Source organism: Montipora capricornis, chromosome 11 (genome assembly GCF_036669925.1).
Source record: "Montipora capricornis isolate CH-2021 chromosome 11, ASM3666992v2, whole genome shotgun sequence".
Taxonomy (NCBI): Eukaryota; Metazoa; Cnidaria; class Anthozoa; order Scleractinia; family Acroporidae; genus Montipora; species Montipora capricornis.
In genome coordinates, this window is record NC_090893.1 from 24,439,350 (window position 1) to 24,464,736 (window position 25,387).

General features: G+C 39.2%; 1 protein-coding gene across 3 annotated transcripts in view; it reads right to left on the reverse strand.

Annotated features, from left to right (window-relative positions):
- Positions 1–16,073: 16,073 nt before the first annotated feature.
- LOC138024810 (uncharacterized) overlaps positions 16,074–25,387 on the reverse strand; it is a 194,628-nt gene continuing 185,314 nt past the window's right edge. For 2 of the 3 annotated variants that reach the window (XM_068871985.1, XM_068871988.1), the window contains 9 exons: positions 24,137–24,321; positions 23,689–23,778; positions 21,953–22,207; positions 20,770–20,981; positions 20,617–20,657; positions 18,974–19,070; positions 17,926–18,148; positions 17,747–17,818; positions 16,074–17,602 (listed from right to left, as the gene is read on the reverse strand). In XM_068871985.1, the coding sequence (XP_068728086.1) occupies positions 17,468–17,602; positions 17,747–17,818; positions 17,926–18,148; positions 18,974–19,070; positions 20,617–20,657; positions 20,770–20,981; positions 21,953–22,207; positions 23,689–23,778; positions 24,137–24,321 (1,310 nt within the window). In that variant the 3' untranslated portion in view covers positions 16,074–17,467. The remainder of the gene's footprint in view (positions 17,603–17,746; positions 17,819–17,925; positions 18,149–18,973; positions 19,071–20,616; positions 20,658–20,769; positions 20,982–21,952; positions 22,208–23,688; positions 23,779–24,136; positions 24,322–25,387) is intronic. The other variant, XM_068871987.1, reaches the window with a different exon arrangement.

Here is a 25,387-nt window from a genome sequence, read left to right on the forward strand (position 1 = left end):
TTCCGATTATATATTGCATCTATGTCTGATTTTCGCTCGATTGTGGGATGACTTAGTCTATTTCAAGATTCCATCAAGTGCACATGTTCATAAGGCAACACTAATCTTTAATTAAGTAGCGAGTGGCTATGAAATGTTTAAGGTAAATGTGAAATCAAGCTAAACGTTTCGGAGAAGATTCATCTTCCAGCTACAAGGCTATCTTCAGAAAGGAATTCACCAAAAAATGATCAACACAGGCGCTGTCTCCTTTTCTTGTGCAATGTTTGGCTGTTTGAAAATAGTTGGAAATCAACAATCGTGGACAAACTCCTTCAGAAATTTAACGGAATACTTTTTATTTACTGAGGGTTAACGTTGATTTATAGAAGTTTTCTAGCATGCATGTGGCCCTCAAAAAGAGCACTTACGGACAGAAAATACCAATGATAACGTGTATTTATGCAACGAATCCCTTATCGTTTTACCAAACTCAAGGAACAACTGAAATGAATGGAAGATGAAGGAACTCAAGTTATCGCTGCTGGCTATCAGGCGCACTCATCTCTTTTGAGAATATTTGGCCAGTGGCTGCTCTTTCCGACCTGTAAAAAACAAAGATAGTGAAGAGAGGACGTGGACTAAATATATGGGAATGAATGGATGTTGCAGAATATCAATGGCCAGTCATCTGGCGAAAAATATCGCCGAACCAAAGCTGACACTCTTTTTTCAAACGTCATTTTGGGTGTAGTCCGGCCTTTCAGGTATCTGCATGTAGCACTCGGCAAGAAAGTTCCCTTTACTTTTGGCTGCATCCAGTACTCGGCAAACCTCTGTTTACTTTTGGCTTTTTCATATATACAGAATGAGCCTTTTTGGATATTATGTCAAGCCGGCTCACTTCCTGCTCTCCTCACCATTAATATTAGACATCCCTATTTTTCCAGAACGTTTTCCCAACAAGAACCAACTACAAAAGTCCTGAAAGTTGAAATTTCAGAAAAATGAACAAATGATGTGATGGCCCTCATCAAGATTTATGCAGTGGCTAGGGACGTGCCACTCCCATTATATTTGATCTATGTTGCGGCATTTTTAGAAAAGAAGCTATTTTAACAAAAGATTTAAATAAGTATCAACTTTCGCAGGAGACCCCACTCACTCAATAATGTCATGCTCGTGATTGGCTAAGAAGTTTTGTTTTTGCTGGAAAATTTATCTTAAGTCACTTTAGTCTTAGTGGCCCAACTTCGAGTTGCATGCTGAAGGTCATGGGCCTCTGGCATGGTAATAGTGTGGTATTATCAGCGAGGCAAAATCTTTTGTGTTGAGGATTTTGAAAAACATCAAAAAATGTCCTTGCATGCAAAGTGAGAAGCATTGCTCAATAAACAGGATTTGTGAGTCACAAAAAATTTAACCTTAAAGATTTGTTCAGAAACAGTTGCCCTCGCAAGTAAGACGATGTGATCTGTCACACAAACATGCGCTAAGCAAATTAAGAAGAGTTCGAAAAATCCCAAACCTTGAGGATACAAAATGTAACAAATCACTATGAGTAGAGTGATGGTAGTCTGAGTTCTGTTTTAGCACTGAAGCACTACTTCGCTAATCGATCTTTCTTTGTCGGCTTCTCTGATTACGTCAGAGGACATCCATTTCGGATGAAGCCAGAACGTCTCAGACTTTCCTAGGAGCATTGGCAGGAATGCTTTTTCCTCGTACGTGGCCACTAAAGCGAGCTTCGCTCAACCCGTTGTGACATTTTCTACATATATTTTCCAGTTATATATTGCATCTTTGTCTCATTTTCGCTCAATTGTGGGCCAGGGTGATTTATTCTGTTTTAAGTTTAAATCAGGTGTGCATGTCTTTTTGGCACGTTAGCTTTAATAACGAAAGAGTGACTATGAAATCAAATGTAAATATGTTGAAATTCTTTGAGGAAACTCGTCTTTCTAGACATGACTATTTTAGATAAGGTATACCCCCTCCCCCAAAAAAGGCTTTTCATGCTCACTTGAGGCGCCACGTCTGAGGGACACTTTGTGACGTTAAGTGTCTGTATTCCGGGACACTCCGTGATGCTTAGTGAAATCCGCCTTCATTTAATTATACTGACTTGCATTTCTGGCCATATCTGAACACCGCAGCACATCTTCATATCGTGACAGTCTGTGTAAAATGTCACAAATTTGAAATTGGTTTTGAATATGGATTAGCATGCTGCGAGCCAATCGTTACAAGGCGCTTTTCTTAAAACTGCTGTATTAGTAGAGTATTTTTTTTTCATTTGAGCACAGTGTGCAAGATCACGTTGCATAAGACTGCTTATACTGCGAAACAAAAACAATTCCTCGTAGAAAAAACCAAAAACACAGTATCGGCCAGGGATCGATTTGGATTCGAAACCCGCTAAGGTTGAATTGGGCGGGGTGCTCTAACCACTGAGCTATCCCGGCCGATGCTAGTTTGCAATTGAATATTTCTCCATGCAGCAAGTTTATCTAAGTAATCTTATAGCTGTTAACAGGCGATTTTCTGAAAACGTTTCTATTAATAAAGGATTGTGTTCATTTGCGCACAGTTTGGATAGTAACGTTACTAATTCGCAAAAGAAATAGAAATCGTTGTAGAAAAACAAACAAAAACACAGCATCGGCCAGAAATCGATTCGGATTCGAAACCCGCTAAGGTTGAATTGGGTGGGGTGCTCTAATCACTGAGCTATCCAGGCCGATGCTTGAATGCAATGGAATATTTCTCCATGCAACAAATTTCGTCTAATTGACCTCGCAGGAGCCACTTCTCGCTTTTCTCAAAACTGTTGTATTAAAGAGTGCAAAACGGTAGTTTCTAAGGAATCAAGGCAATGGAGTGATTTTGTTGAGTATATATTAAATAAAAGATCGTATGAATTAATAGTCACTGGTGATTTGGTTGATTATGGTACCATTGGAAAGATCATCAAAACGTGTTTATAATTTTGCCTAGTAACCAACGTTTTGGCACCATGGTAACAAGTTGTTAATTTAACGACAAAACGATTCGGTAATCATCCCCATAAAAAAGAGTCAGAAAAAAAGTTCACAACTTCTCCTCGGGACTCTAGTTACCTTGAAATAAAAGTGGAGGCAATGAGGAGAACCCTCTTCCCCCCCTCCCCCCCTCCTCCCTTGGATATAAGTTCCTTTCTAGTTTGGCTCGTTTCGTGAAACAAGACCCCCCCCCCCCCTCCTCCTCCCTTGGATATAAGTTCCTTTCTAGTTTGGCTCGTTTCCTTAAACAAGACCCCTCCTCCCATCCCTTGGATATAAGTTCTTTTCTAATTTCCCTTGTTTCCTTAAACGACCACATTCAACAACAAAAAATTCTTAAAACAATAATTGAGAAGAACTGCTGAACAAGAAGTTTAATAAAAGGCAGGAAGTCAAATTTTCTTTTTAGCCGAATATTAAAAGTTGTGATCACGACAGAAAATATGTGTAGAATCTCATATACCGGACTAAAAACGGCGGAGAACAAAAAAAAATTGTTATTCCGATTAGGCCTTGCTAATTAGGTGTTGTTATGTTCGCTTTGTTCTTTTGTTTCTTGGACCTTAATTATTTCGGATCCGGTATATGAAAGACCAGCCCACGCACCTCCCCTCCAGAGTAACATGGTGTTGTGCACCCATCCTCGTTCCCAGGGTCTCCATTGTCTTAGACAAAATTAGCATAGTTTTGAAATCCGAAGGAAAGTAATTTTTTTTTCTTTGGTCAGTGCAACTGAATCCTAATTGTAGAGTACAACCTCGTCCCCACGACCTCTCCTTGGTTTTGGAGCTGGGGCGGGCAGAAGACAAGAGAACAATCAATCAATCAATCAACTTTATTTAAACACGCTAAATGGCTCAGCAAGCTGGTTTTCAGACATGCCGTGTAAGAATTACAAAGTATAAATGCTAAAAAATTACAAGAATTTCAAGATATAAATGTTAAAACGACTAATGAACTAGGTATAACTTAGCGCTAAATATCATATAATGGCAAAGAAATTTAAACAATAGTAATAGATAGTAACAAGCATAATTTACTATATAATAATACGAACTAGCCATGTAAAAATGTGCCCTAGCACATTTAAAGCTTGCAAGATCACTTATCTCACGTATTTGATTTGACAGTTGGTTCCAAGCGTTTGCACCTCGATAAGAGAAATAACGTTTTAGAAAATTCGTTTAAGGTAGCGGTAATTGGAAGTCATAGTTCGAACCCCTCAAATTATAATTGTGAACTTCTGAGGTTCTATGAAAATACTCCTGGAGATACGTTGGACAATTGTTATTGAATACTTTAAACCTCGTAATTAACAAGTGCCTTTTCTCTCTTTCTTCTAAGTTTGACCAATCTAAAGAATTTAGCACTGCTGTTGATCGAATAGAGTAATCAGCCCTAGTAATAATCCGTGCTGCTCTATATTGTAACTTTTGTAATTTGTCAGCACGTGTTTTGGAGTAGTCACTCAATACAACATCACAATAATCAAAATAAGGTTGTACAAGTGAATAGTAAATTGTCTTAAGAGTCTCTTGATTGTCAGTTAATTTTCTAGCTAAATACAACATTCGCAAGTTATTCGAGACTTTAGATGAAATATGTTTGATCTGATCATCCCATGTTAGCATTTCATCAATATGAACTCCCAATAACTTAGTACAAGGCTTATGTTCAATTGGCCAATCATCCATCTTTAAATTCATGAATTTAGCTTTTGTCAAATTTTGCCGAGAACCAATAGTCATATAACTAGTTTTTTTTGTCTGAAGCCAATCACGTACTGCAGCTAAATCACTATTTAAGGAACATTCAATTGTGGATATATCTTCATGAGCCATAGTTATATACGTATCATCGGCAAACATACCAGGTGTTGTATGTTGTAGACATTTTGGGAAATCGTTTACACAAATTATAAACAAAAATGGCCCAAGTATAGAAACCTGGGGAATGCCACATGATACATATTGTTCTGTGAGAGCGCAGAAGGCAAGGGAGAGGTCCTGGAAGCGAGGCTGTTTACAGTACTTTATTTTTAAAGCAACATGCAAAGAAGATGTTTTGAATTGGTTAAATTTACGATTGATAGTGAGTGTTTAAGGGCATTGCTTTTTCCCGATATTTATGACGGATTCCGAAAACCGTGGTTCTATGAGGGGACTAATATTAGTAAAAAAGCGTCAGTTCGAGGCGATATGCCAAACCTGTGTGTGGTCTTAGTAGAAAGCTAAGTTCCTTTGCATGAGTCACTCAGCCCAGTCTCCCCCCCCCCCCCCCCAAAAAAAAAGAACCTCGGAATTCGGGAAGGGCGTGAAACTCTTTAACCAAAATTTTTGGCGATGTTGCTTTGAAAGATATATAGATTTTTAAAAAGCACTGTAAAATAAAGGTTCAGTCACAATTTAAGAAAACAAGTTAGCAAAACAGTGGTCAACATATACTTCAAGAAAATTGCTCGTTATTTTAAGTTGAAAAGGAAACCTTTGTCTGGGGTTACGTTTATGCAAACGTTGGCCGTGTAGCGCTTATATTTCAACAGACAACTATGAGAGGGTGATGTGAAGTGCTATTTTCTACCCATGTAAACCATGTGAGCGTTAGCCCTGCTAATGGAAATGGCCCCACTAAAGAACAGAGAAAAACTATGACCAGGGTGAAAATTAAGCCCACGGCCTTCGGGTTAGATCACCGCTGCTCTACCGACTAAGCTACAAGGTCGTGAGTTCAATTCCCACCCTGGTCAGAGTTTTTCTCTGTTCTCGAGTAGGCCCATTTCAGTTAGAAGGGCTAACGCTCACCTGGTTTATATGGGTAGAAAATAGCACTTCACATCACCCTCTCATAGTTAATTCTGTATCGAGACTGTGCCTGTCTAAGGTTTCGTCGAAGTCAGCTGAGCTGTATAATGTCAGTGGATAGAAAAGTACTCGGATTATTGCCGTGATCCCCGTTTTTCGAAAGACTGATAAGCACTATCTGCTGGATATATCACTATCCAGGGAATAACGCAATTTATTGCAAAAAATGTAGATGAAATGCAGAGATTTTTCCTGTTCCTCAAATTAGATTTCTTCTTCGCAAACAGTAAAGCTACTATTCTTATCGTTAACATCTGAGGATATGTTTTCATGGTCACAGACATGTCGGCCAATATTATCAGTGATAATAAAAATGATTGAGTCACAAACACGTGTTTGCTTCGCAAAGAAACGTATATTTGCCTTCTGCACCTTTCATCGAAATATAAACCAAAACTTCGCATGACTTTTTCAACTTACCGGCCTTGGATGAAAAGAGAAAATATTTGTTTCCTTCCTCCTGGCCTAACCGGTTACAAAAAATTCCGTTTGACATTCAAATCACAGAGAAACGGCACAGCACACCTTGCCACCATGACAGTCATCGAAAAATGAGTCAAATTTGGAAATATGAATTGAATATGGATGAGATTATCGAGCACCAATCAGTGACAAGTTCTTCATGAATCGAAACAAAAGGCTTTGTCATGCAAATTTTACTGCCCAAATTTCATTGCAGTGAGAAAGTCGGGCAAATAACAAGCTTTTTATGCTGTGTTTCATATATTTTCATCATATTTACGATAATTTGCTTCAAATAAAAGGTTGAAAAGGTTTAAAAAAGAAAAGAAAGATAAAAAGAGCAACCATGTTATCTCGAACTGGGGATGACGACCTTCTCGTTACGTCAAATTTACGTTCATCTCTATTGAGCTATCAGGAACTCGGTATCAAATAAAAGCAAACTGAAACAAAAAATCCTCTGCCACCGTGTTGCTGGCAGTAAAACGTCAGTGGAAGTAAAGGTAAGTTACCATATAATTTGCGCCCAATAATAAATAAGAAGTTGTTCAGGTATTTGATTAAGGAAAAAAAAATTGCCCTAAAGAAGTGTACAACCCTGAACCCGGACTTTTCGCCTCATAAGCTCAAGTGAATCCACTAAGCTATTGGCAACTCTTGAACAAATCATGAAAATTTTAAGCTGTTTAACAGATACGCAAATTTTGCAGAGAAGGGCGACTGTCCAACCATATTTAAGTTAGTAAGAGGGAGAGCTTCCATAACAGTAAGTCAAAAAATTAAACTGCCACCAACTTAGGCTATCAAATACAGGAGTGTTTGGAGAGAGAAGGCAAATCCAACTTCGTTCACTCTGAAATCAAGAATGCAGTTTGAAGTCGTCAAGTCCGAAGAGGGAACCAGTTATCATGGCAAATGCATCTTCTATTACCTCAGAGCTCAGGAAATGAAGCAAAACAAGATCGAAATTTCATCCAGGAACTATTTTGGGTGTTCAGACATTTCCTGAATTTACTAGGCCAAGGCTCGCAAGGGAACCTGGCCCAACCCGTCGCCATCCATGGCGACCTTTGCTGAGTTATTATATATAGCATCTTATTTGGATTTTCGCACAATTGTGGTGCAATTAATTTTGTGTAAGCTGACGTTTTTCCCAGGTCACGCATGTGTATTGTCTTTTTATTTGAGTGTGGGTAAATCTATTAAATCGACAAATTCTTGACAGACTTTACGTCAATATCAAACATTATATGTCCTTGCATACAAAGTAAGAAGCATTGCTCCAAAATAGGATATATGAGTCACAAAACACTTAAGGTCGAAGATTTCTTCAGAAATAATTCCCCACACTGGTGAAATATGATGTGAGCCCTCTCACAAATGTAAGATTAGCAAATTGACAAAATATAGGGAAATTCCGAGCTTTGATGATAAACAAGTAACAAAACACTGTGGGTTGAGCGAAGGAGGTCTGATTTCTGTTATAGCACCAAAGCGCTACCTCGCTCTTCGATCTTACTTTATCCGCCTCTCTGATCACATCAGAGGAAATCCATTTAGGATGAAGACAGAGCGTCTCAGACTTTCCTAAGGGCATTGGCAAGAATGCTTGTTCCTCGTATGTGGCCCCTTAAGCGAGGGGTGCGACTTAGTCCGTTGTAAGTTTCCATCAAGTGCGCATGGTCATTAGGCAACCTATTGTTTTAAGTAGAGAGTGGCTATGAGATCTTTCAGGCAAGGTTCACGCTCGTCAATCACCGCGACGTTAAACGCAAATGCTAAATCTAGCCAAACTTTTCGGAGAAGCTTATGGCGGAGAAGGCTTATTCATTTTTCCGACGAGACTGTCTTAACAAAGGAATTCACCCAAAATGACAAACAAAAATGCTATGTCCTTTTTTGCGCCATGTTTGGCTGTTTGAAAATAGTTGGAATCAACAATCTTTGACAAAACTTCTTCTTATTTACTGAGGGTTAACATGTGGCCCTCAAAAAATAGCACTCGGACAGAAAATGGCACTGTTTGCAACAGATCCCTTATCGTTTTCCCAAACCCAGGGAACAAGTAAAATGAATGAAAAATGAAGTACTGGCTATCAGGGGCATTCATCTCTTTTGAGAGGATTTGGCCAGTGGCTGATCTTTCCGGTAACCTTAAAAAAATATTATGAAGAGAGAACGTGGATTATTAGAGAATGAACATGTGAATGAGCAGACGTTGCAGAATATCAATGGCCAGATATCTGGCCGAAAATAGCTAAGAGCTAAAGCTGGCACTCTAAATCGTAGGTCATTTTTGGTGTAGTCCTTTGACATATGTGAATCCAGCAATCTCCAAACGTCCCTTTATTTTGACTGTTTTCTCTTCTGTGGGCTCAAACACCAAAAACCTTTACGAGATGTCACAGCAAGTCGACCACGTTTGTTTCACCACTTATCCCGGGGGAGGGGACTGTCATATAAAAAGGACGGGAGTGCTCGTCGTACCTTTTAGGGGTTAAAAAAGCGCTTTTGGTTCCTCTTAGGGTGTTCAGCTTCAAAAGGTCCACAGCGAGAGCTTTAGCGGTCCCTTGAAGGGTTGTTAGCCGAAAAATTATGGAAGGAGACATTTGACAATTAACTAATTTTTAATTTTGTCTAATTAGTACCCATAATTTGGACGCCCACAAGACAGGATCTTGGTACATCTTAGGGGTTCTTTTCAAGATTTCCGACAAGCACCCCCCGTCCTTTTTATATGGGAGTCCACTTCCTAACAATGTGATCGGATACCGCAATTACTCTGTAAAGATGTTTTATTCTAAGAATACCAAACAATTTCCTTGCATACAAACACAAAGCATTGTTCCAAAGCAGATCTCTGTGAGTCACAAAAATCTTAAGGTCGAAGATTTCTTCAAAAGCAGTTCCCCACACGGCACAAGAAATGCGATGTGATGTCTCAGGAAATTATGAGCTAAGAAAATTGATGAAAGCTCGAGAAATTCCAAGCTTTGAAGATAAACAAGTAACAAAACACTGTGGGTTGAGCGAAGGAGGTCTGACCCTGTTATAGCACCAAAGCGCTACCTCGCTCATCGATCTTACTTTGTCGGCCTCTCTGATCACATTAGAGGACATCCATTTAGGATGAAGCCAGAGCGTCTCAGACTTTCCTAGGGGCATTGGCAGGAATGCTTGTTCCTCGTATGTGGCCCATTCACGAGCTTCGCTCAACCCGTAGTGACATTTCTTATTATTTAATATTTTCCGATTATATATTGCATCTATGTCTGATTTTCGCTCGATTGTGGGATGACTTAGTCTATTTCAAGATTCCATCAAGTGCACATGTTCATAAGGCAACACTAATCTTTAATTAAGTAGCGAGTGGCTATGAAATGTTTAAGGTAAATGTGAAATCAAGCTAAACGTTTCGGAGAAGATTCATCTTCCAGCTACAAGGCTATCTTCAGAAAGGAATTCACCAAAAAATGATCAACACAGGCGCTGTCTCCTTTTCTTGTGCAATGTTTGGCTGTTTGAAAATAGTTGGAAATCAACAATCGTGGACAAACTCCTTCAGAAATTTAACGGAATACTTTTTATTTACTGAGGGTTAACGTTGATTTATAGAAGTTTTCTAGCATGCATGTGGCCCTCAAAAAGAGCACTTACGGACAGAAAATACCAATGATAACGTGTATTTATGCAACGAATCCCTTATCGTTTTACCAAACTCAAGGAACAACTGAAATGAATGGAAGATGAAGGAACTCAAGTTATCGCTGCTGGCTATCAGGCGCACTCATCTCTTTTGAGAATATTTGGCCAGTGGCTGCTCTTTCCGACCTGTAAAAAACAAAGATAGTGAAGAGAGGACGTGGACTAAATATATGGGAATGAATGGATGTTGCAGAATATCAATGGCCAGTCATCTGGCGAAAAATATCGCCGAACCAAAGCTGACACTCTTTTTTCAAACGTCATTTTGGGTGTAGTCCGGCCTTTCAGGTATCTGCATGTAGCACTCGGCAAGAAAGTTCCCTTTACTTTTGGCTGCATCCAGTACTCGGCAAACCTCTGTTTACTTTTGGCTTTTTCATATATACAGAATGAGCCTTTTTGGATATTATGTCAAGCCGGCTCACTTCCTGCTCTCCTCACCATTAATATTAGACATCCCTATTTTTCCAGAACGTTTTCCCAACAAGAACCAACTACAAAAGTCCTGAAAGTTGAAATTTCAGAAAAATGAACAAATGATGTGATGGCCCTCATCAAGATTTATGCAGTGGCTAGGGACGTGCCACTCCCATTATATTTGATCTATGTTGCGGCATTTTTAGAAAAGAAGCTATTTTAACAAAAGATTTAAATAAGTATCAACTTTCGCAGGAGACCCCACTCACTCAATAATGTCATGCTCGTGATTGGCTAAGAAGTTTTGTTTTTGCTGGAAAATTTATCTTAAGTCACTTTAGTCTTAGTGGCCCAACTTCGAGTTGCATGCTGAAGGTCATGGGCCTCTGGCATGGTAATAGTGTGGTATTATCAGCGAGGCAAAATCTTTTGTGTTGAGGATTTTGAAAAACATCAAAAAATGTCCTTGCATGCAAAGTGAGAAGCATTGCTCAATAAACAGGATTTGTGAGTCACAAAAAATTTAACCTTAAAGATTTGTTCAGAAACAGTTGCCCTCGCAAGTAAGACGATGTGATCTGTCACACAAACATGCGCTAAGCAAATTAAGAAGAGTTCGAAAAATCCCAAACCTTGAGGATACAAAATGTAACAAATCACTATGAGTAGAGTGATGGTAGTCTGAGTTCTGTTTTAGCACTGAAGCACTACTTCGCTAATCGATCTTTCTTTGTCGGCTTCTCTGATTACGTCAGAGGACATCCATTTCGGATGAAGCCAGAACGTCTCAGACTTTCCTAGGAGCATTGGCAGGAATGCTTTTTCCTCGTACGTGGCCACTAAAGCGAGCTTCGCTCAACCCGTTGTGACATTTTCTACATATATTTTCCAGTTATATATTGCATCTTTGTCTCATTTTCGCTCAATTGTGGGCCAGGGTGATTTATTCTGTTTTAAGTTTAAATCAGGTGTGCATGTCTTTTTGGCACGTTAGCTTTAATAACGAAAGAGTGACTATGAAATCAAATGTAAATATGTTGAAATTCTTTGAGGAAACTCGTCTTTCTAGACATGACTATTTTAGATAAGGTATACCCCCTCCCCCAAAAAAGGCTTTTCATGCTCACTTGAGGCGCCACGTCTGAGGGACACTTTGTGACGTTAAGTGTCTGTATTCCGGGACACTCCGTGATGCTTAGTGAAATCCGCCTTCATTTAATTATACTGACTTGCATTTCTGGCCATATCTGAACACCGCAGCACATCTTCATATCGTGACAGTCTGTGTAAAATGTCACAAATTTGAAATTGGTTTTGAATATGGATTAGCATGCTGCGAGCCAATCGTTACAAGGCGCTTTTCTTAAAACTGCTGTATTAGTAGAGTATTTTTTTTTCATTTGAGCACAGTGTGCAAGATCACGTTGCATAAGACTGCTTATACTGCGAAACAAAAACAATTCCTCGTAGAAAAAACCAAAAACACAGTATCGGCCAGGGATCGATTTGGATTCGAAACCCGCTAAGGTTGAATTGGGCGGGGTGCTCTAACCACTGAGCTATCCCGGCCGATGCTAGTTTGCAATTGAATATTTCTCCATGCAGCAAGTTTATCTAAGTAATCTTATAGCTGTTAACAGGCGATTTTCTGAAAACGTTTCTATTAATAAAGGATTGTGTTCATTTGCGCACAGTTTGGATAGTAACGTTACTAATTCGCAAAAGAAATAGAAATCGTTGTAGAAAAACAAACAAAAACACAGCATCGGCCAGAAATCGATTCGGATTCGAAACCCGCTAAGGTTGAATTGGGTGGGGTGCTCTAATCACTGAGCTATCCAGGCCGATGCTTGAATGCAATGGAATATTTCTCCATGCAACAAATTTCGTCTAATTGACCTCGCAGGAGCCACTTCTCGCTTTTCTCAAAACTGTTGTATTAAAGAGTGCAAAACGGTAGTTTCTAAGGAATCAAGGCAATGGAGTGATTTTGTTGAGTATATATTAAATAAAAGATCGTATGAATTAATAGTCACTGGTGATTTGGTTGATTATGGTACCATTGGAAAGATCATCAAAACGTGTTTATAATTTTGCCTAGTAACCAACGTTTTGGCACCATGGTAACAAGTTGTTAATTTAACGACAAAACGATTCGGTAATCATCCCCATAAAAAAGAGTCAGAAAAAAAGTTCACAACTTCTCCTCGGGACTCTAGTTACCTTGAAATAAAAGTGGAGGCAATGAGGAGAACCCTCTTCCCCCCCTCCCCCCCTCCTCCCTTGGATATAAGTTCCTTTCTAGTTTGGCTCGTTTCGTGAAACAAGACCCCCCCCCCCCTCCTCCTCCCTTGGATATAAGTTCCTTTCTAGTTTGGCTCGTTTCCTTAAACAAGACCCCTCCTCCCATCCCTTGGATATAAGTTCTTTTCTAATTTCCCTTGTTTCCTTAAACGACCACATTCAACAACAAAAAATTCTTAAAACAATAATTGAGAAGAACTGCTGAACAAGAAGTTTAATAAAAGGCAGGAAGTCAAATTTTCTTTTTAGCCGAATATTAAAAGTTGTGATCACGACAGAAAATATGTGTAGAATCTCATATACCGGACTAAAAACGGCGGAGAACAAAAAAAAATTGTTATTCCGATTAGGCCTTGCTAATTAGGTGTTGTTATGTTCGCTTTGTTCTTTTGTTTCTTGGACCTTAATTATTTCGGATCCGGTATATGAAAGACCAGCCCACGCACCTCCCCTCCAGAGTAACATGGTGTTGTGCACCCATCCTCGTTCCCAGGGTCTCCATTGTCTTAGACAAAATTAGCATAGTTTTGAAATCCGAAGGAAAGTAATTTTTTTTTCTTTGGTCAGTGCAACTGAATCCTAATTGTAGAGTACAACCTCGTCCCCACGACCTCTCCTTGGTTTTGGAGCTGGGGCGGGCAGAAGACAAGAGAACAATCAATCAATCAATCAACTTTATTTAAACACGCTAAATGGCTCAGCAAGCTGGTTTTCAGACATGCCGTGTAAGAATTACAAAGTATAAATGCTAAAAAATTACAAGAATTTCAAGATATAAATGTTAAAACGACTAATGAACTAGGTATAACTTAGCGCTAAATATCATATAATGGCAAAGAAATTTAAACAATAGTAATAGATAGTAACAAGCATAATTTACTATATAATAATACGAACTAGCCATGTAAAAATGTGCCCTAGCACATTTAAAGCTTGCAAGATCACTTATCTCACGTATTTGATTTGACAGTTGGTTCCAAGCGTTTGCACCTCGATAAGAGAAATAACGTTTTAGAAAATTCGTTTAAGGTAGCGGTAATTGGAAGTCATAGTTCGAACCCCTCAAATTATAATTGTGAACTTCTGAGGTTCTATGAAAATACTCCTGGAGATACGTTGGACAATTGTTATTGAATACTTTAAACCTCGTAATTAACAAGTGCCTTTTCTCTCTTTCTTCTAAGTTTGACCAATCTAAAGAATTTAGCACTGCTGTTGATCGAATAGAGTAATCAGCCCTAGTAATAATCCGTGCTGCTCTATATTGTAACTTTTGTAATTTGTCAGCACGTGTTTTGGAGTAGTCACTCAATACAACATCACAATAATCAAAATAAGGTTGTACAAGTGAATAGTAAATTGTCTTAAGAGTCTCTTGATTGTCAGTTAATTTTCTAGCTAAATACAACATTCGCAAGTTATTCGAGACTTTAGATGAAATATGTTTGATCTGATCATCCCATGTTAGCATTTCATCAATATGAACTCCCAATAACTTAGTACAAGGCTTATGTTCAATTGGCCAATCATCCATCTTTAAATTCATGAATTTAGCTTTTGTCAAATTTTGCCGAGAACCAATAGTCATATAACTAGTTTTTTTTGTCTGAAGCCAATCACGTACTGCAGCTAAATCACTATTTAAGGAACATTCAATTGTGGATATATCTTCATGAGCCATAGTTATATACGTATCATCGGCAAACATACCAGGTGTTGTATGTTGTAGACATTTTGGGAAATCGTTTACACAAATTATAAACAAAAATGGCCCAAGTATAGAAACCTGGGGAATGCCACATGATACATATTGTTCTGTGAGAGCGCAGAAGGCAAGGGAGAGGTCCTGGAAGCGAGGCTGTTTACAGTACTTTATTTTTAAAGCAACATGCAAAGAAGATGTTTTGAATTGGTTAAATTTACGATTGATAGTGAGTGTTTAAGGGCATTGCTTTTTCCCGATATTTATGACGGATTCCGAAAACCGTGGTTCTATGAGGGGACTAATATTAGTAAAAAAGCGTCAGTTCGAGGCGATATGCCAAACCTGTGTGTGGTCTTAGTAGAAAGCTAAGTTCCTTTGCATGAGTCACTCAGCCCAGTCCCCCCCCCCCCCCCCCCCCAAAAAAAAGAACCTCGGAATTCGGGAAGGGCGTGAAACTCTTTAACCAAAATTTTTGGCGATGTTGCTTTGAAAGATATATAGATTTTTAAAAAGCACTGTAAAATAAAGGTTCAGTCACAATTTAAGAAAACAAGTTAGCAAAACAGTGGTCAACATATACTTCAAGAAAATTGCTCGTTATTTTAAGTTGAAAAGGAAACCTTTGTCTGGGGCTAAGCTAAAAATGTTTTGCGCTATTGTCCCCACAGTGACCGTTGTTTTAGATGTCAACCTGTCACAGAATATAGAACGTTCCATATGTTGTCGATAGTCCTGTTCAGACTCACTGTAGATTTTTTCTTGCGATGGGTAAGTCAATGTGCATTCAAAACGTTTTCCGGGCCAGCTTGTCTGTCGACAATTTTCCCCTTCTAATTTATGTCAGCGTTGTTTAAAAAGCCCTCTCCAATAAGCTACTTTCAAAAATACCACGATCCTCTTTGTCCTCCAAAATTTTGCATAACCATTGGTTTTATTTTCTCTTGGGACCATTGTAAATCCCCAGAGAAACTTGAAACAATGCTAATACAAACAAAGAGTATTACGGTATTTTTGAAACTGGCCTAATGTTCCAGTTTCTCTTGGGACTTACAAGAGTCCCAAGAGAAAATAATGCTTATGCAAAATTTTGGAGGACAAACAAAGAATATTAATATTATGTATATACCTACCTTAACCGCCGCGCATAAGCATCTAAATGTAATAAACACTACAAACACGGTCATTAGATACATTTACGGTCCTGGTGATAATGACTGGCTGTTAGTGTTACGCTCCCTATCAGTTGCCTAGAAAAGTGTCATTCCTCTTACACCTTTCGTTCCATCGTTTCCCCCACCAATAGATGGTTTTCACTCACGAGAGTTGCGCAGAATTTGCATAAAAGTAGAGTTCAGTCTTCAAGGGAGAGGATGTCTATTGTTCTAGTACACCAAAATGGCCGCTGTGACGTCACATGAAAACCATCTATTCATGGTAACATGTGATTCTGTTTTAGTCTCCTTGTCTATTTTTCCCGTCTCAACATTGTTCTCTGTAAGTTTTTACTTACAGCGAAGAAGCTACTGTGCCATCATTTGAATGTCCGACCTTCCCTTGCTCCCCTCTTTCTTCACAAACATAAATCAGTGAAACACAAAATTTTACTCTACTTTCTTTTTTATTATGCCAATGCACCATCTACAACATAATAGAGCACATACTTTAAGTGCAGCTTGCACTTTTACAAAAATTACCAGAATTAAAGAAATTGATTTATTATACTTATCGTTATGTGCTCTTTTTCTTTAAAATGCTAAGGACTATCGCTGTTTCTAATTTCGGGCCTGGCATATTTACTTACAAGCTAACCTATTTTGTATTTCTTGTTCTCCTCCTTCTTTAGAAACATAACGCAGTGAAATTTTACTCTACTTTCTTTTTTATTATGCCAATGCACCATCTACAAAATAATAGAGCACATACTTTAAGTGCAGCTTGCACTTTTACAAAAATTACCAAAATTAAGAAATTGATTTATTGTGCTTATCGTTATGTGCTCTTTTTCTTTAACATGTCAAGGACTATCGCTGTTTCTAATTTCGGGCCTGGCATATTTACTTACAAGCTAACTTACTTTGTATTTCTTGTTCTCCTCCTTTAAAAACATATCGCAGTGCAATTTTACTCTACTTTCTTTTTTATTATTCCAATGCACCATCTACAACATAACAGAGCACATACTTTAAGTGCAGCTTGCACTTTTACAAAGACTACAAAAATTAAGAAATTGATTCATTATACTTATCGTTATATGCTCCTTTTCTTTCAAATGTCAAGACCTATCGCTGTTTCTAATGTAGGGCCAGGCATATTTACTTACAAGCAAACTTATTTTCTGTGTTTTTTTCTCTTTCTAAAAATACACGTTTCATCTTTCAGCTTCACAAATCTATTACATATATTGATGGAAATGCCTTTTTGCTTCACAACCTACAGGATCCTCCAGGGATTTTTCTCAGATTAAAGGTAAACGTTTTTCAGAGATATTTGGCACTGCCATACACTTTTGCTTTGAAAGAAAGGTTTAAATAGTTGGTCGAGTTTTTAGGTTTACTGGGGTCTCAGTAGAAGCCATGGAAAGAAATTCTTCTCGCCAGCAGTGCAATTAAACTTGAGTTAACTGGTTATAAGCAAGTCATTGTGTTTTTCTTGACCATGAGATGGGGGAAGTTCTCCAGGGAGCTATAATAATAGTGTCGTCTGAGATTCTCTTATTTCCCTGCTAGTTGGGGTGCAGGCGAGCAAAGTCACGAAAAGGCAGATCTTGGAGCTTTGAAAGTGAAAAACGCCTGGTCCCTGTAAGTATGCAAGCCTAATAGCGAGCAAACTAGCTTACTTCATCCGGGTTAATATGTCACTCAATAAGAAACAAACAAACAAACAAATAAATAAGCAAAAGCATTAAGTGGTTCAGTAGCAATCTGACTGCAATGTCTATCTAAAAACCAAGAGAACTAAAGCTAAAGTTAACATATCTTAAGTACTAAAAATACTTATAGCTTAGTTACGGTAATCGAAGCATTTTGAGACAACTGAAATCCATCAGCTTGAAGACTTGCCATGGGCACATTCTGAGTGCTTACATCCTGAATGTTCTCCTGTTCGTAAACTTCTGACGTGTCTGGCCCCTGCCAACAATCAGAAAAAAGTAAGATAGCATATTTTTCATTTGTTTCATAGGTGATCTTAACAAACCAATTCAGCTCTCAAACAAGGTCCAGCACATCCCTGCACTGTGCAGCTTGAAGCTTCTAATGTATTATAAGACTTGCCTTGGACACATTCTGTGGGTTTTCAACATCGACGATGGCTGGTTCTTCAGCTTCTGCGGCGTTTGACCCCTGCTAAGATCAAAGTTATGATAGCATAAGTTTTAAAAGTTATTTCCATACACAAATTTAACTCTGCTATGCAAGACCCAAGCACAAGTAGCTCCTATTGCAAAACTTACCGTGGACACAACCTGTGGATTTACAACATCAAAGTTGTCCAGTTCGTCATCTTCTGCTGTCTTTGCCTCCTGTGTCGTATAATAATATTTCGAATCATCCTTTTTGCCAAAGTCAAAGTAGTCCTCTTGCTCCTCCAACATATCGTCAAGTCTTTTATAGAGCCGCTGAAAGCTTGGCCGTTCATCTGGGTCTTGGTTCCAACAGTCTCTCATCAAGGCGTACCTTAAAAATTAACAAAAATAGGAATTTCTTTCTTCCTGAAGGAAAATCGATCTTTTTACAACCTGCTAACCCTGTTTCCCCAAAAATCATTCGTAGGTTCCTGATTCGAGCAAATTTCATTCTTTTACGTCTCATAGACCGTATTAATTAATGGAGGCCAATAAATTATCCCTTTGTCCTTGTGCTAATGAAACCAACTAGCCTCTTTTGCATGAACAAAACACAAAAGAAATGTTGCTTTGGAGCGAGGCTAGTTGGTCTCATTAGCACAAAGACATAAGTTTATTTTTTGACCGCCATTGATGAATATGGTCTGCAGATATTTTAAATTCTTAAAGGCTTTATTTATACTAAGGTTTCTGTTCTTGTAGCGCCAAGCTTTTTTATCTACAGGCAACCGTATTTTTTGCACAAATAAAATGAATTAAATTTGTGTCTTGTATTTTTGAGTAGATCTGTGTTGATATGGAAGAAAACGAAACTAAGGCCAAGCCGACAGTGGTTTTGGACCTCATTTTCCAACTGCGTCACAATTTTAAATGTGTTAAATTGCAGTTGCCCAAAACTACTTTTTTCTGTACTTATCTTACAGTGTCTTTAAATGTAAAGTAAACGTGGCTCAAGTTCAATTAGTAATAGTTAGCCGAGCGGGCGTGCCCCTTCATTTATGTTCAAGTGAAGCATTCATGTCTAACTTGACTGATGCAGGAAAGTATGAAAATAGATTAACCACTCACTCTTCCTATTAATATCAAAACACTGCACCTTTTTCATAAAACTTGTTGCTTACAAGTACTTAGGAAAAATCACCTCCGTTTAACTTACACAGGGTCTGTGCACATGTCAGGTTTTTCCAGTCTGTAACCTGCTTTCAAATTCTCCAAGAGCTGTTTGTTCTTCATTAGTGCGTAAGGAGACCCCCCTGTAAATGATCGACATAATATGCATCAAGACAAATCATGAACCATAGAAAGGGGGGAGGGGGCGCTCTAATGAAAAAAATCCGAGACTAAGACTTAAGATGCAAGAGGTGAAGCAAAGATAATCTTCAACCAAGAGTTCAAAAGGTTCCAACCGTAAATAAGAAAGCGAAGGACACATTCAGAAATACAGATCCTATGCACAGAAAATTGGGAAGGAAGATCAAGGTCGTTTCATGGGCCTCATTCACGCGGGGGCCATATTGGCCAGAGACAATAGATTTCGTACCCCGAACCTCGAGTTGAAATGTTTGGGAGCGAGTTTCGGTGGGACAAAACAAAAGTTTTCAATCCCTCGGGACTCAACATGGCCCATTTCATCCAAACCAGCATTTGCTTTCGCTTTCGTTCGCTTGCTGCTTCAGTTCCTTATTTAATCTGTTAAACCCTTGGCCATTCCTACTTACTTCCTTCATTTCTTTACTTGCTCATTCAGTCAGTCAATAAGTCAATTAATCTTTCGGTAGCAACTCAGTCATTGTATCAGTCAGTACTTTCGATGGTTGCTTAACCAGTCGGATGGCGAAACTTCGTTCCTTCCCTCATTTGTTTTACTTATTCAGTAAGTCAGCCCGCAAGCCAGTGTCGAGTCGGCAGGGGTTTCGTTTTTGAGGCTGGAGGCCGGGCGTTTCATGCAGTCATTTTCCATTCCATGTCCGGTACTTTGATGCCAATATTTGAAAGGTTTTGTTTCATTTTTTATTTTTATATATTTTTTTAGTTACGTTTTATAGAAAATTTGAGTGAACTCCAGCCTTGCCTGGGAAACTGATTTTTGGGTTCCAGAAACACTGGAATCCAGTGTTTCTGAATGTTCTATTAAAAAATTTCCTGGGGGCATGTTCCCAGAACCCCCCAGGTACCTAGCGCCTTTAGCGCTCTTAAGACGCCTTGCGGCGTCAAAAAATGTCACGCCTGGTGCTTTCAGAAATATGTCCGCTATTTTACAAAACTGTCCTGTCAAAACCCTGGTGTCGGTAGGCCAACGTAAGTTGGTTAGTCAGCCAGGCGGATGGGCATCCTTCCTTTGTTCCTTTGTTCAGTCATTCAGTTAGTCCGTCATGACAACGACGGCTGCGAGAACCGGCGCCACATAACAATTGGTTTACTTAGCTAAAACACATACTTCGGCATGCCCCGCACGTGCGTTTAACATTTTGCTACACTCCTTTGAAGTTCTTGTCCTGACAATGACGTGAAATAATCAAATTTGAAGTTATGTGCAGGAAGCGAGCATTGGACGATGAATTTTACATTTTCTCTTCAAAAACCCACAGATAAAGTTCTCGCAGCCGTCCTCGTCGCCTTTTCTTGAGGTCTCTAAACGAGTCCTTTTAACTGACACTGATCGTTATAACAGATAAATACAATTTGGAACAACTTTAAAGTTCCGGATCACAAACACTTTTGCTTTTCACTTCAGTTTCCAGCTAACAGCTCCATATGTAGTACAATATGTTAATTAAAATTTCATAAATTATCACTGACCAAGAGTCGCAATTTCCCACAGGACCACTCCGTAGGACCAACTGCAAGTAAAACAAAACAGGTTAACATCTATGCAATACATTGAATTAGGAATGCACTAGCATCTAGCATGTTGCATTCACTGACTCTAAAACCACCACACTTGATACTTACACATCGGTCTTGGTGGTAAAGATCTCTTCAAAAAGTGACTCTGGAGCCATCCACTTCACTGGCAGTTTCTTCCCAGTGTCTACTTTGTAGACCTCATGGTACAAGTGCCGCATCAATCCGAAGTCACCAATTTTGACTTTTTTGCCGTGTCCCACCAGAATGTTCCTCGCTGCTAGGTCCCTGTGCACCAGACCCTTCTGGGAAAGATAGGTCTGTAAAAGAAAAATGATTATGGGTATTGCAAGGGATTTGTGATGTAAAAGTCAGTTTTGAGGGCCCAAGGCACTGGATTCTCACAAAAATATCTTTCCTGGAAGCGTGTAGCCTCCTATCGCAGAATCTTTTTAAGGTTAATTGTTCCTCCCGCACACAAGAACGCCACATTTCTTTCCCGTTGTGAGACGTTAACCAATGATTTGCTTTTTATTTTTAACAGTGTGACCAAATAGAAAAGCTGTAATAAAGTCCACTGCAATTTGCAACGGAAATTTGAAGCTTGAAAATTACACGGAATTTAAGGTGAAGGTTAACTTTTCTTACCATATTGAACACGATCTCTGATTGGTTGAAAGAGGGAAAGGAATATGGGCTCCCGTGAAGCAGACTCTTGCAGGTGGGAGAAACGACTGACCCTAAAAGAGTCTGTGATAGGAGGCTAAGACCAGCAGAGATGTAACCGCCTATTTAGTGCTAATCCAATAGAGGTGGCACTCAACTTGTTTCCTTGAGGCGCATGTGCTAATCCTGGTGCCAGCACGTACCAAAGAGTTTTAATTGGGTTTTGCCGAGAAAGGGCGTTACATACATTTAAAAGAAACGTTAAAATCTCATTCAAAAAAACGCTAAAAAACATGATGGGGAGTAGAAAAAATAAAAAACCTCTGTTGTATGAAAAAAGTCATTACAAAAGAGCTCAAAGAAGAGTGAGCTAAGCATTGATCTTTCAAGCAGATCTGATGTTGTTGAGATGAAACGAGTTGAAACAGGACTTTGGACTTGCCATGGTTTGGTTATGTAACTACTGATCATGTCATCAGCATCCGACACCAAAGATCGACAGTAACGCACGCAAAAACTCCGAAACTTGCTGAGAAAGACGGAATGAATAGGAAATTAAACGCAGAAAAAGACTAAGAGAGATACAAAAAAAAGAAAGAAATAAATCTGGCTATTTACCACTTACCATGCCACGTGCTACCTGCCAGGCAAGCTTTACTGGATCAAGTGGAGCAAACGAGTCACAATCCTGGTCACATTCATCAGCTGTATTATTAGTGGAGGCATCTCCCTGGTTTGATGCGGATGATGAAAACGTTACAAAGGGTGTTTCCAATTCAATAGTAACAGAAGCATCAACTTCGGTTCCGTTTTCTTCCACAGATATGGAAAGCCCAATGTTTTCATGCAATATTGTTTTCTCTTCTTCTGTATGACCATCCTAGATATATATAAAAAAAGGACCATACAGATAACTTGAAATGGAATAAATGAATCTCTAAAAAGTGTTTATAGACGAAATGACGAAGTGATCGTCGCATTTATCGTCCAGATAAGTGCTAATATCGCTTCTTCATTTCGACAGATAACGTTAGTGAGTAAAACTAAGAAGGGGCCATTGCTGCCAGTTTAGTTGAAAAGTACATAAATATTAGCCATTATATTATATATTATATTCAGTTCTATTGAGCTTACGGTTAGCTAACCCTAACCGCAACGGTTGTTAATGCGCTAGAACGTTTCCTAGAGATTCTCAAAACTTCACATTCGTCAACATTAAAACTTAGTCCCCATGATGCAGTCCGGTTAAACAGACCGTACAGATCATTTTGCAGGGCTTCGCAGTCCTCTTGACGACGAACAACTCTATAACACTTCGCATCATCAGCATAGAGAGCCATACTGGTGCATGGGCTGACAAACTTGGGGAGGTCGATCACGTATAAAAGATATAGGAACGGAGCCAACAGGCTGACCTGAGGAACACCCTCTGAGATCTGGAAGTCAATTGCAAATAGTCCGAGAACCAAAAGAGAAGGGGACCCGAGATGCCGTACAAACCAACCTTGTGAAGAAGACGGCGGTGTGGAACCGAGTCAAACGCTGAAAACAATGGTCAGGGTAGATCATATCGATCTCATTCCCTGCATCCAAGGCTGTCCCAAGGTCGTTCAGAACGGACAGAAGCTGTGTCGGAGAGCTGATAGTAAATCTGCCAGTTCGGGAATAAGTTTGGAGAGCACACAGCGTTCGCAGAGCTTACTGACGATGGAGAAAAGTGAGATCTGCCTGTAGCTGGTGACATCGGTTCTTGGCCCCTTCTTGTGCAGCAGGCATATATTATTATTATTATTATTATTATTATTATTATTATGCTGTTGACATAAAAGCTCAAATATACCATTGCTAGTTTTTCAACAATGATTATAATTGGTCACTACATCCAAAAATTTTACTAAAGGTCGCCTATTATCGTAAGCTTGAGCTGTAGGCTTTTTGCATGTGCATGTCTCTCTGTTGATGTTCGGTAGTATGACTCCGTACGGAACATGCCAACAGACAGCAGTAAAACTAATATATAGCTTTAGCCAAGCCTAAAAGCAGAGCTCCGGGGCTCTTTATTCTTACAAGAAGTTAACTTGGCTTGAGACTGCAATCCAATCGAAACCCAGTACCTAGTCAGCGGTCAACTTTAAAAAATAAAACCCAGGTGACCTCGATGAGCTCAAAAATTGAGCCCACGATATGGTCACGTAATACTGGTCACATTGGCATACATGGACGGGTGGACGCACGTACGGTCGTGGAGTACAATATCTTCTTACCCATCATGCTATACGTACGCGCCTTTGACGCGCGGAGCTCCGCTATAATAAAGATGAATCTTTCACACCGGATAAGTCCAATAGTGAAAGGATGTACCTGGTCCGTAATTGAGTTCTGTTCCCTTGCCCCGTTGTACATCTCTTCATTTTCGTCAACGACGGTAGCTCCAACGGTAGATGTTTTTATCTGCGTGGACGAAATCAGGGCCAAGTTGTTAGAAGCGAGATAACTTCACATCTCAAAAAAACGATTATGGAACAGTCCGAACTAAAACGCAGGTGTAATGAGTTTTGGCTTGTCATCTTTTAATTGTATGCTTGCTTGAGTCTACGATACTGGTTTGTTGTTGTTGTTGTTTTTTTTCAAACAAAAAATGAGAAACTTTTTAGCAACTACGGGACACCACGTTAAAGGCTGATAAAAAAATTGGATGTGGCGAGATAAGCTGAAGGAAATACTGTCCTTTTATAACTTACAAGTGCACCCTAGGTAAGTGTACTAGAAAAAGATCTACTTCCTGTTATTAGGGAGGAAAGCATATTACCTTGCTTCTCTTCGCTCTCAACCACTGAAGTAAGTCGCCATGAGGAATGTACTCGACAATCAGACGAAGTGGAGTAGCTGAGGTCCAACAGCCTACGAAATTCAGCACGTTTGGATTCTTCCCCACTACCTTCATGGTCTCAATCTCATCCAAAAATTCGTATTTCTGCTCTTCAGTGGCGTTTTCTTGAGAAAAAAAGTCATGAAATAATGTTGAACAAATCAGTTTCAAAGTAGGTTGCTTGAGGCCGGGACAAACTAGGCGATAAGTCGCGGCAAAACATCGCGGGGACAAGTCGGCGCAATAATTCGCCTTGTGTGACACGGTTAATTTTACAAAAATCACTGTCGCTGAGGCAGAATTTTGTCGCCGCGATTAGTCGCACGAATTCAAACTCGTTTGAATTCGTGCGACAAATTGTAGCGACACAATTAGCAGCGTTGTCGCACCGTGTGTATACTTCCGGCAAAAAATAATGAACATCAATGAACCAATGATAGAGCGTCATATGGTCAGCCATATTGAATTAGATAACTAATTCACATTCCCCTTCATTCGAGATCACTGCGTTTGCACCGAACAGGCGTCGTGTCGCAGCGACTTGTTTTGCAAGTAGTACACGTGGAGCAACTTATCGCAGAGACCTGTCTCTATGACTTGTCGCCTAGAGTGTCCTGGTCTTAAGGGTTTCAGTGTGATGAACGGTTAATTATTTTATTGTAATCTGACCGCAGTTTACGCAGTAAAACACAATCAAGCATTTCCGTTTTTTCTAATACAGGGCACAATGGAGTTTAGCAAAACCTTCATCTAGGGTCTTTAATTGCCAGTAGCTACCGTGCCTCCATGAGATACAAATCAGAAGCTACGATTCAAGCAGTAATTGTCACTTAGAAGCTTGCGAAGGTCTGATAAGCGAGTAATTAGTTTAAATCTTTGGCATTTCCTTAATCGTTGTTGCATGGGTTTTGTAGAAAAGTTTTTCAGTAATTAAGTTTATTTTACAAACTTTATTAGTTGTCAAGTCTAATCCTTTAAACTAAGTTTCTTGTCCTCGTGGTCTTTACAGTTGGTCTGATATCGTTTTAAATTCGCTAGCAATCGAGGTATCATTAGTTTTTTTCAGCAATATGTTATTACCACGTGGAGCTATAATTTATACTCAGACAGAATTTTTCCGGAGTACTTCAGTGGCTTATACCTGGTTATATTTCATTATTAAATTTTCGACCTCGGATATTGCGTTTTTAG